The 13,189-nt window shown below is 35.6% G+C and overlaps 1 protein-coding gene across 3 annotated transcripts in view; it reads right to left on the reverse strand.

Annotated features, from left to right (window-relative positions):
• Window positions 1–9,058, reverse strand: part of LOC107565878 (brain-specific angiogenesis inhibitor 1-associated protein 2-like protein 1) — a 59,981-nt gene extending 50,923 nt beyond the window's left edge. For 2 of the 3 annotated variants that reach the window (XM_016251167.1, XM_016251169.1), the window contains exons 1-2: window positions 6,689–6,760; window positions 4,147–4,233 (exon numbers count right to left, since the gene is read on the reverse strand). In XM_016251167.1, the coding sequence (XP_016106653.1) occupies window positions 4,147–4,233; window positions 6,689–6,758 (157 nt within the window). In that variant the 5' untranslated portion in view covers window positions 6,759–6,760. Of the gene's footprint in view, window positions 1–4,146; window positions 4,234–6,688; window positions 6,761–8,986 lie in introns of those variants that run through there. The other variant, XM_016251168.1, reaches the window with a different exon arrangement.
• Between the last annotated feature and the right edge of the window lie 4,131 nt (window positions 9,059–13,189).

A 13,189-nucleotide genomic window follows, 5' to 3' on the forward strand; every position in this document is an offset into this window, starting at 1 on the left:
TATATATATATATATATATATATATATATATATATATATATAAAAACACATACACATCGTATGTGTGTGTGTGTAAAATATTAATTATGGTAGCATTGAGAACAAGTTAAAATTATGTAAAGTTATTAGTGGTCGACCGATATTGTTTTTTTTTTTTTTTACAGCCGATGCCGATATCTTGGCAAGCAGGCCGATATAAAGCTGATATAATTTTATTTTAATTGATATTTAAGAAATTTTAAATCATTTGAAAATGGATTAAAAAAATAATTATGTTAAATAAACATACTTATACTTTAGATGACAAAGTATATCACAAATAAATAAATATTTAATAAAAACATAATTAAAAAGGAAGTAAACTGTAACCAACAGGGCACTCAGTATTCTGGGAAGTTTGTGTACATTGGGAATATTTTTTTCAAATAAAGCAAAGGTAACACTCATTTTACATACAGCACACAAAGAAAATGACATGAATATGACACTGGGCAAATGCATAAAGCGCAGCATAATTTGAAATCACGAGTGTAAAGTTTTTCGATCGCGCGTCTCCAGTGAAGCTGAACTCTCCTCCTGTCCGCGTTCAATTCACACGGACCGACTGTCACGCAGAGAGCACGCGATTATGCTGGATAAAAATGCACACTTCACAAGATCTCAGCTGGATTCCACTAAGTTTGCAAAGTTTGTGAAGTCATTCAAAGATTTGTTTAAATGATATAAATGCATATTTGCTGAATGCTGACGGCAAACAAGTATTATAATGTGTGCCTTTCTATTACTAATAATATAAAAGCAATCGTTATAATACTTTTGTATACATTTTAATTCCTTTGTTTAACCGTTCTATTTGATTATTAGACAGACGTCTATCCGTATTAGACAGAACAACAGCGAACAAGTGGGAGAATGTGAGCACTGTGTGCTCAGGCGCTGCCGTTCTCGGCGTCGTCAAAATAAAAGTCCCGCCTCGAACCCATCGGCCAAGCAGAAAAACTTATCGGCCGATGCCGATATTTGAAAAATGCCAAATATCGGCCGATATATTGGCCTTGGCGATATATCGGTCGACCACTAAAAGTTATGTCAAGTCAAATTATGTAAAAATAATTTACAATCTCTCCATAAAGTATATATACTTCCGTACTGATACGTCTTTTCCTTTTATATTTTCTGAACACCTTGTAACATACAATCAAAAAACCTGTGGTCATCAGTCATCCTATTAGGGCTGTAACTAATGATTATTTTGATAATTGATTAATTATTTATTAATCTGTTGATTATTAGCATATCAATGTAGGCTATGCTATGAATTATGTGCAAATAAGGGTTAAAACACATTCTAAACCACAAAACATTGCTTACCATTTTTAAAGTAGTAAAATGAAAGCTTATTGTAAATAATAAAGACACACAAAAGCACTAAATGTTTACTGGTACGAGGCAGGAGGAATACACACATTCACTCATCTGAACAAAATATTTACTATAAATTGTACTACTACTGCTCTATAAGAAAAATACAATTACTTGTGTTGCATAAAGAATTTTAAACCTACGTCAAATCGCTAAGAAGAAACATTATCGATTAATTGTTAGTTATACACCCTCTGTTGTCAACATACTCGTATATAATATTTTTTTAATTACTTTGCATAAAAATTCATAGTGACTTTAATGACTAAATGACTAACCAATAAAGCTGAAGCAATTAATATATTACAATTTCAACCTCCTACACTAGTTTGTCACAGTGGTGCTTTTTAAAATATTCTTCTACTGTAAGTGGCATTACATTATGTCTGCACTTGAGATATTAAGATATTGCACCTGCACTCATTTCAGAAGTAGTTCTGTTCTGGAAGCAGGCCAGTCATGTAGCATATAATGTTGTCTGAAATGTTTATACAGTTGCATAATGTATAATTTTTTTTTTTTTTTTAAACAGAGGCTTTCAACATGTGATTTGAACCCTGACTTCCCAAACATAACACGACTGAATAAATGCAATACATCCACCATTATTATGGTCTGGCAGATACAATGCGGTGTCAACAAACAGCTCAAAGTCGACTGTTTCAAACATGCTCAACGGAACATGAAACTGAAAGCAGGAGCTTTTCCTGGCTCAAACCATCCCGATCATGTGCACACAACGTACCCACCCTTCAACTGGCTGAAACAAACACTTTTTACACGCAACTTATTTTAGGTGCTATAATAATTATGATATTATGAAATTATATGATTGAAGAAAATGATACACGTTACATTTTACAAAAACAAACCTGTTGAACATGAAATTAAATAAAACATACCAGCTAAAAGGGGCCCTTTTGTAGTACAGGTGAACATATAACATTAGGTTGTTAAACATCTCATGAAACTGAAAATCTTCATCCAGTCCTTATTGTCTCCTGGTCCACATTGCATTGATCCAATATACATTTATCCACTTAAAGTGTCTTTCTAGAAAACAAAATATTTTCTTACAACCTTAAGTGAATTCTTCTGATTCATCATGAAATGCAATCGCAGCAGGGTAACAGGTGCATTAAAGATAACATTAGCACCAAGCTAAGACTTTTTATAAAATGAATAGTAAGCTTTTACTCAAAGCTCACTTCAAACCAGCATCCAGTGTTTGTAATAACGTATTTGTAGTTTTTTATACTAAGCGACCAGCTTGGCATATCTCATGTAAACATTCTTTATTGTCTTTATTGTTAAGAAAACACCCCAGATCTCATTAAAATAACATATAAACCATATACTGTTGTAATCGTGTGTTAAATATAGGGCCCTATGAAATCAGTTTTATTTTTTCCCAAATTCCGTTCTAATTTTTCTAGAATCCTACATTAAATTACATTATTAATCAAAAAGCATGTCTAATTAATTAAAATCATGGAAGTTATACAATGTCACATCAGTCTATTAAAAGTTTGACAAAAATTACACGTTTAGGGCCCTATGAAATCTTATGTTTTATTGTTACCAAATTCTGTTGTAGCATGTCTAATTACTTGAATGCATAAAAACAACTTAATTCATTCACATTTATTCTTAAAATAGCCTTATGAAATGTTTTCTTTTTCCTCAGAAACTCTGTGTTGTGTATCTGGTTATCAAATGAAGGCATAACACATTAAATAAATCCATCTTTAAATTATTGAAAATGAAACTATTTTTTGGCAAACAAAGGGGATTTACTATTAAAATTAAAACATGGAAGAAATGTTGTGTGATCATTTCTTAAAAAGTAAAGTTTTAATAATTTTAGTAGTGGTAGTAGTATGTACATTCTGCTGAACACAAGTAATGTATTTCTGCTGCAATGTATTCAAGTTAAACCGGACTTTTATTTTGACGGGTTGCCGTGAATACCTTTATATTTCTGTGCATCATATGACGCTAGTTTTACGCAAATGAAATGGTAAAATACTCATGAAGTGGCTCTCAGAGCAGTTCTGGAGATGTTGTTCGTGTATTTATGTCCTCATTTAGTGAGACGGCAGACGCTGGAATCACCGCGAGCGTCGCGTGCGCTTCAGCGTGTGTGTAGTAAACGAAACCGCACGTCATTCATTCATACAGAGACATATCGCGTAATATGAGTTAATGCTCATCAGATCGCGTAAATCAGTGAAAAATTAGTAGAAATTATGATTCTGTGTAAAGAAATATCAAGTAAACTTGTATAAAAATATCAGTATTTTTCCAAATATGAACTAAAAGCTCTAATGGAAGCAGTGGCGGTACAAAATTTGGCTGCCTCGTAATTTTCTATGCAGGAAAAACCCTAGAAAAGTGATTTCAGGCCACATAACATGCTTTATGGCACATACCTGCACTTTATCACAATGTCAGCTTATAGCCTATGTTATCTTTAACACCATGGAGTAAACGGTGATAAAGAAAGATTACAAGTCTATTTGTTTCTCAGTATTCAGCACTAATGACAACCAAATGAACAAATGATTGCTACACAGTTTTTCGCTGCATATGTCCTTTGTGAACTCTACGCAGAGAAATCACAGGCCCCTTAACATCTCTAGTCAGGACAAATGGCACAATAGGAAGAGTAAATGGATAAAGCGCTCGTGCAGTTTTCAATAAAAAGAATTAGCCGTGACTCACCCAGTTCCCTGGACACTGGAGACACGGCTGTGTTCTCCCCGATCTTAGATACAGCATCAAAGTACTGCTTCCCAGCCAGAACCATGGCTGCAAAACAAGGATAAGAATATGGTTATTCTACTGAGGTGGACTCGTGTAAGATATTTGTTTCACTTTGTGTTCACAACATGCTGCACATTGTTTACTAGAGATAATATACAGCATTATGACTAATATAATGATTGTCCAAATAACTGAAATGTTCATTCTTGTGTTGATTAAAAAAGAAAAAAAAAAATCTACAGATGGGTTTTCTAATGTTTTCCAAAAGCTTTTGAGTATAATTAATACTATGATTATTTCATTTCACCAATCTGCAAGCGTTTCATTTGTTATCAGTGAATTATAAAAAAGCAATTCAAAAGCAGCTAGATATTTGGATGGGGCACAACAGAACGCCAGTGTCTCGACTCGAGTAGGGCTGGGCGATATAGCTAAAAAATATATCAACGATATACGTTTCATATCGTTCGGTATCGATAATTATTGACATTTTTTATAACCTTTTGTAAAACAGAGCAATATCATTTTTTTTTTATTTAACCACTGTATTTTTAATTTGCCCACTTTATTTGCATATATATTATTTTTTAACAGTCAAACACAAAATAAAATCTAAACAAATATCTAATTTCTAATGTTTTATATGCAGATTAAATAGGTCTTAAGGAAACTTTTGACTTGTTTCCCGAGGCCACAGGAGGGAGCAATGAACAAAATAATGCGGCGCATTAAACTGTCAATTCAAATAACGGTCTATAAAAACGTGCATAACGTCTAAATTAACATATATAAAACAAATATAATTTTGTAAACTGCATAAACAATTATGAACAAAACAGCATCATGTGTTTATGAATTGCTTAGACTAATACAAAGAGCCAAATCGCCGATCACACAGATTGCATTTAAAAACAAATGAGACGCAGTGAAATGAAATAAACCTTCACAAATTCGCGTCGCGTTTTCTAAACGTTAAAACTGTTTTAACTTTACATGACTTTCTTTGCATCTCTTGTGTGAGACACGAGTGCAGCAAGTCGTATTTGTCCGTCTAAAAAATGCGCTGAATATGTGTTCTGTGTGAATGGCTTGTTTTCGGTTTTAACCTAATCAAGATCTTCTCCGCATTGAGCTTCTATATTTCTCTAATATTTTGAATGAATAACGCAGCAGCGGCGCGTCTCGTGGGCTAGACTAACAAAACATTAAAATACAACAACGTCACTCACATCACCGCATCTCGCGCGCCACTGATGACGCTCCCTGATGCACACCTAACATTCAAATGCAAATGTTTATTTTAAATTCGACAATTCGACTAGTTTTTATTCACAATCTCCTCATCACAGGCAGCCACAGCACTCATTTCAGCATGTGTTCGTGTTTGTGTGTTTGTGTGTGATAGTATGTGCCTATATCGTGCGCTATATCGAATATTTTTTATATCGTTATCGATGAAGCTGTACCGTCGATAAATATCGATACTGTTTTATCGCCCAGGCCTAGACTCGAGACATGATTTTAAAAGCTGACGCAGTGTCTTACCCACTGGGTTTATGGCAGAAGAAGCTCTGGAGTCAAAACAACAAAGGATTTATGAACACACTCAGTCAGGAGAGCTACTGTCTGTAAGACCTGTGGATTACAGTTAGCAACTCAGAGGGCAAATTCAACAAACCTCTTCAGTCAGTCCAGGAACAACAAGCTGTATAAGAGGGGTTGTGTTTAGACTGAGTATGGTTATTACGTCTAAACCTCTTTTTAAAGCAGCTATCCATTTGTTCAAGATGTGATGAAACCCACCCTTTGTTCAGGAGACCTACTTTTTCCAGATTGACATGTAACATATAATATATATATAAGAAAGCAATCTGAGGAAAAGGTTACTTGGGAGTGAAGGATGTTTCACAAAACAAGAAAAGTGAAGTCAGTGCTCCATCTTTCCCTCCATAATTCATCTGGATGTCATTTTGCATGTGTAAATCGTTAGTTAAGTCTACGCTTTGTATAGATTTTAGTTTGATTGCCATTAAAAAGTTAAGTTGGACTGATGTTCATCTACCCATAAAAACAGGAGAAGTGGATATTGGATGTGTCATTATTTCCTGGCTGTAACTGATAATAAATAATTGAAATTGATTTGACAAATTAATCTTGGGCTTATCACACCTCATTATCCAAAGCTGATCACATCAAATTTTTCCTCTTTGTTGTGCAATCTTAATGTGTATATATAGCTGCCATAAACAATCTGCTCTCTAGATATCAGCATGGGCCATTAAAAACCCAGTATTTATCATCAAGCACTGATAAAAACAGAGTACAGGGACTCGTAAATAACCAAAGGCTTCATAAAGCAATGCAGCCTTACAATTTGCGACAATGGCTAAAAACATACATACTACTGCTATATGGAAATTATTACAGCATTTTTAAAATGACATTTAAATGCGCTTTATTGTATGTTCTTATAGTAAGGATATGAAAAGGTGAGGCTCACCTGAAACCGCTTTCTCGTAGCTCTTTCCCAGGTTTATGAGGTTACGTAACCCCGGGTTGAATTGTTCCATAACATTCTGAGAAGAGGGATTTCAAACGGAGGAAATGGTTAAAATATTGGCATGAGCAATCATGAGAATTATAAAAAAGCAATTCAAAAGCAGCTAGATATTTGGATGGGGCACAACAGAACGCCAGTGTCTCGACTCGAGTAGGGCTGGGCGATATAGCTAAAAAATATATCAACGATATACGTTTCATATCGTTCGGTATCGATAATTATTGACATTTTTTATAACCTTTTGTAAAACAGAGCAATATCATTTTTTTTTTATTTAACCACTGTATTTTTAATTTGCCCACTTTATTTGCATATATATTATTTTTTAACAGTCAAACACAAAATAAAATCTAAACAAATATCTAATTTCTAATGTTTTATATGCAGATTAAATAGGTCTTAAGGAAACTTTTGACTTGTTTCCCGAGGCCACAGGAGGGAGCAATGAACAAAATAATGCGGCGCATTAAACTGTCAATTCAAATAACGGTCTATAAAAACGTGCATAACGTCTAAATTAACATATATAAAACAAATATAATATTGTAAACGGCATAAACAATTATGAACAAAACAGCATCATGTGTTTATGCATTGCTTAGCCTAATACAAAGAGCCAAATCGCCGATCACACAGATTGCATTTAAAAACAAATGAGACGCAGTGAAATGAAATAAACCTTCACAAATTCGCGTCGCGTTTTCTAAACGTTAAAACTGTTTTAACTTTACATGACTTTCTTTGCATCTCTTGTGTGAGACACGAGTGCAGCAAGTCGTATTTGTCCGTCTAAAAAATGCGCTGAATATGTGTTCTGTGTGAATGGCTTGTTTTCGGTTTTAACCTAATCAAGATCTTCTCCGCATTGAGCTTCTATATTTCTCTAATATTTTGAATGAATAACGCAGCAGCGGCGCGTCTCGTGGGCTAGACTAACAAAACATTAAAATACAACAACGTCACTCACATCACCGCATCTCGCGCGCCACTGATGACGCTCCCTGATGCACACCTAACATTCAAATGCAAATGTTTATTTTAAATTCGACTAATATTAATGTTTTTATTCACAATCTCCTCATCACAGGCAGCCACAGCACTCATTTCAGCATGTGTTCGTGTTTGTGTGTGCATTACTCATAGTATGTGCCTATATCGTGCGCTATATCGAATATTTTTTATATCGTTATCGATGAAGCTGTACCGTCGATAAATATCGATACTGTTTTATCGCCCAGGCCTAGACTCGAGACATGATTTTAAAAGCTGACGCAGTGTCTTACCCACTGGGTTTATGGCAGAAGAAGCTCTGGAGTCAAAACAACAAAGGATTTATGAACACACTCAGTCAGGAGAGCTACTGTCTGTAAGACCTGTGGATTACAGTTAGCAACTCAGAGGGCAAATTCAACAAACCTCTTCAGTCAGTCCAGGAACAACAAGCTGTATAAGAGGGGTTGTGTTTAGACTGAGTATGGTTATTACGTCTAAACCTCTTTTTAAAGCAGCTATCCATTTGTTCAAGATGTGATGAAACCCACCCTTTGTTCAGGAGACCTACTTTTTCCAGATTGACATGTAACATATAATATATATATAAGAAAGCAATCTGAGGAAAAGGTTACTTGGGAGTGAAGGATGTTTCACAAAACAAGAAAAGTGAAGTCAGTGCTCCATCTTTCCCTCCATAATTCATCTGGATGTCATTTTGCATGTGTAAATCGTTAGTTAAGTCTACGCTTTGTATAGATTTTAGTTTGATTGCCATTAAAAAGTTAAGTTGGACTGATGTTCATCTACCCATAAAAACAGGAGAAGTGGATATTGGATGTGTCATTATTTCCTGGCTGTAACTGATAATAAATAATTGAAATTGATTTGACAAATTAATCTTGGGCTTATCACACCTCATTATCCAAAGCTGATCACATCAAATTTTTCCTCTTTGTTGTGCAATCTTAATGTGTATATATAGCTGCCATAAACAATCTGCTCTCTAGATATCAGCATGGGCCATTAAAAACCCAGTATTTATCATCAAGCACTGATAAAAACAGAGTACAGGGACTCGTAAATAACCAAAGGCTTCATAAAGCAATGCAGCCTTACAATTTGCGACAATGGCTAAAAACATACATACTACTGCTATATGGAAATTATTACAGCATTTTTAAAATGACATTTAAATGCGCTTTATTGTATGTTCTTATAGTAAGGATATGAAAAGGTGAGGCTCACCTGAAACCGCTTTCTCGTAGCTCTTTCCCAGGTTTATGAGGTTACGTAACCCCGGGTTGAATTGTTCCATAACATTCTGAGAAGAGGGATTTCAAACGGAGGAAATGGTTAAAATATTGGCATGAGCAATCATGATGTAATCAGGAGCAATCATGACATTGAGTGGACAGAGACAGTTGCCATTTTAAATTTGTCTCGTTTAATGTACTGTGCAAGAAGGGTTACATCAAAAGTAGCCTGCCTTAACTGATTTCAAAGTGTAAAATGCTTCTGCTTTGGGCCATAACAACATATTTAAAGGTGCATGAAGCAATATTTGAAAAAAGCTTTTGTCCACAGTGTCGGACCGAGTCCCAAACCGCACTCGCTGCCAATCAGCAGTAAGGGGCGTGTCTAGTAATGACAGGGAGAAGAGAGCGCTCATTGAGTGCACAGGACGGATATTAGCAGATCGACAATAGATAGCGAGAGACGGTAGATTAAAAAATAAAAAAGGAACATTTTGGAGGAACAAAACATTAAAAAGAAGGGTTACGATCAGGCAAAAGGTAGATAGGCGATTTTTACTCAAATGAAATGATAGGCGAGTTACGCTAGGGCTGCACGATTAATCGAAATTAAATCGCAAAGGCAATAAATCGCGATTAGGCAGAAGCTACAATTGTTATGAAGTGAGTTCATGTTATTAAATGTGGTATTTTCACGTGCTTTCAGATGGAGCAGCATTTACTACACAGAGTCTTAGTTCACTGACAAGCTACGCAAACAGCTTTCATAATCGCAGAACGATTTCTTCTATTTCATAATCGCGCGATTAAATCATCTGCGATTATGAACGTGATTTTGTGTAGCTTGTCAGTGAACTACGGCTTTGTGTAGTAAACGCTGCTCCATCTGAAAGCACGTGCTGGAGATTTACTACTAATCACAAAACCGGCTTTACTGACGAGATATGCATGACAATCACATTCGATTAATCGTGCAGCCCTAAGTTACACTCATTTAGATTTTTTCACACAACTATTCTGTGTTGGCTTTTGCTTGAATGTGCATAGCAGATTCCGCCATCGTTGCTGCCAGGGTTGTGTACGTACGTGTGGGGCGGAGTTATCAAATTAGGGGCGAGGTCCTGTTGGGGTATGGGCGTGTTTGTTTTGGTGCTTTCAAGCATCAACATCCTTTGGCAAAAATCTCTTAGTGCACCTTTACGTATGCTACTGTAATGAATATGGAGATCTGCTATCTACACAACCCTAAAGAGACCCGACAAACTATAACATGTTGGGTTCCATCCTGGTTCAGGACTGAATTTCATGGATGGTTTGTAATTAATGGTCGAGTAAATTGTTTTAATATCAACGTAACTGATTTTGTCCAAGTGCACAAACACACTTTGAGCCAGAACAAGCTGTTGGACCAGTTTCGGGTTTGGTCTTAAAAATGTTATATTTGTCTATCAAAAATACTATTTACCATTTCCCACAAAGTAACCATTTTATATAGTTTATAAAATATTCCATATGTTATCAGAGACGGTACACTCCTTTATAAAAAAAAATGTAATTAATTAATTAATGAGAGAAATCCTAACATTCAATACAGTGGCTGTAGCAAAGGAAATCCTACCTTTTTTGGTTAAATTGTATATTATAGTGATGCACCATAATGTTTTTTTAACCTTTACCAAACACTAAAACTGAAATTGAAGTTAATTTAGTTGAAAACTGAAACTGAAAGTAAAATACTTGTAAATAAACTTGGGTAATTTAGACTAATATGCTGTTCAGAGATATATATTAACCCAGTAATAATGCTCTTTGAGCTGCCTCTTGATATTTCAGTCAAACAATTTTTGCGTCATTTCTTGGTCATCAGAGAAGCAATAAATTAAACATCACAGTGATTTTGGCCCTCTGAAACTATTTTGACTGAAACCCTTGTTTTTTTTTGTTGCCGTTTTGTCTGAATATCTTTGGTTGATGAAATTTTGGTATATTAACTAGATCAAGTTGTTGTTGTTGTGTGTGTGTGTGTGTGTGTGTGTGTGTGTGTGTGTGTGTGTGTGTGTGTGTGTGTGTGTGTGTGAGATAAACCCTAAAGAAGCCATTTGTAGGCAAAATGTTTTGGAGATTTGACCTGTTATTAGAATGCAATCCTTTGTAGATAGAAAATAGCTGCCTAGGGCCATTACCAAGATGGCCACCAAATGACTTGCCTTAAAGGAACTTTAATGTCTTGCTAATAGCACTGTCCACCTAATATGCTAATAATGAATCATATGAAAACGTATGAATATATTCACAGATATCTTTCCATATGGGTCTCTTTTGGACTAAATTACTTATTAACAACTTATAGAGAGCCAGTCATATCTGCCTATCCTGTGAGAGACCTTCAAGAAGAAATAGGCTATCCATTCATGAGTTGATCCACTCGATTCTTTCTTTCTGTAGATGTTCTCACAGGTTGCACATCTCAGGGGTAGAGGTGCTGTGCCCGTTCCTCGGAATAAGATCTTGAATTTAAATTCATCCGAGCACCTCTCCGTGTCAGTATGGCGAAGTACCTCGAGTCGATGAGACAGTCTGGTGGTGACACCACGCCAATGACAAAGTTTGGAAGAATGAACTCAAGTTGAGAACAGCGGGAAAGTCTATTGCTCTTCACAACAAGATCAGTTACTGAGCAACAAGGCCATGTGTTTTAATAGTTGCCTGCATTAGTTCAAAGGAAGAAAGGAGGCAGAGATAAGAATGAGTCACTAGTGAACACTTGGGCTCGGCTATATTTACTGAACTTCAAGTGGCATACATGTGCTTACTTAATGCTTACTAATCCTCAGTTCATGAAGATAGCTCACTCCCTGACACGTCTCGAACCGCCTGAGACTGTATGACAGGAGGCACAGCTGATATTATACTGAAACTATATCGGAATGACGCACTCATAGAGAGATATGACGCGTGGGAGTCGCCGGTCTCTGATAATAAACCCCCTCCCAATGAAAGCGTTACTTTAAGCTATACCGCAAAATTAGGTCACCACAAACTAACTGTAAACTTGTAACATTTTCTCAAAAGAAATGTCTGTCATACTATAAAAAAGCTATTAAATATAAGCTAAGCACCTACATATTTTCCATGAATATTTTGAGTCAGAAATACTAAGAACTACTTGAAAATACATTAAAAATAATCCACGTCAGTCCAACTGAATGTTGCCCCAACTAGTCAAAAACAATTGCCTGAACCAAGCATTTTAGACTGAACCACACTGCTGTAATGTTAAGGGTTTGAGAGTTCCCAGAATGCACTTCACAGCAGCATGAACAGATTATGCATCTTCTGTTACCGAAGTCTGTTTTGCTGTTTGCCGACTTTTGATGCTTTGTCATTATTGTTAGCTATTCGTTGTAATGTTACGAGCTCATCTTTATACACTAGTTGATTGACACTATTCTTGAGGATTGTGTGTCAAGTGTTGTGGTCTATTTACAATCTTTTAAAAGCGTTTCCCTGATATCTTTGCAGCACTGTAAGATGATTAGTACTTAGTTAACTTCACATATTAAAGGTCCTATAAAACAACGTAGCTAATCAATTTATTGGTCCTACACTCTAAGAAATGCTGGGTTGTTTCAACCCAACTTTGGGTCAAATATGGACTAACCCAACTTTCGGGTTAAAAATTTAATGTAAAAATTTAACCCACCGGTTGGGTTAGTCCATATTTGACCCAAAGTTGGGTTGAAACAACCCAGCATTTTTTAACTGAACATGTGCTAAATGAGAAAAATGTAGTTGCATTGGTTGGCAATTTACTGGCTGAACGTGGCATGTTGCATTTAGTGAACAAACAAATTCAAATTTACAAATGTTACAATTTTTAAGACAATAGTTGAGAGAAATTTTAACTTGTAAAAATTGGGCTAATCATTTATTTTATACTACGTGGGATCTATGACTCCACAGGGAAAGTCACTGAATACCAGTAAGCCACCTGAGTGAATGAGCAAGCCCGGGTCATATTCAGCTCCAAAAACATAAGGAAGAATATTACATGCATAAAAAATGGAATGGTACATTTTACGATTGGGAATTACAGAAAACACAAAATAACGTATAATAAGGTCATGTGGGAGTGGGTGTGTTTACATACATATATATATATGTGTGTGTGTGTGAGAGAGAGAGAGAGAGAGAG

Source organism: Sinocyclocheilus grahami, unplaced genomic scaffold (genome assembly GCF_001515645.1).
Source record: "Sinocyclocheilus grahami isolate Dianchi unplaced genomic scaffold, SAMN03320097.WGS_v1.1 scaffold1032.1, whole genome shotgun sequence".
NCBI lineage: Eukaryota > Metazoa > Chordata > Actinopteri > Cypriniformes > Cyprinidae > Sinocyclocheilus > Sinocyclocheilus grahami.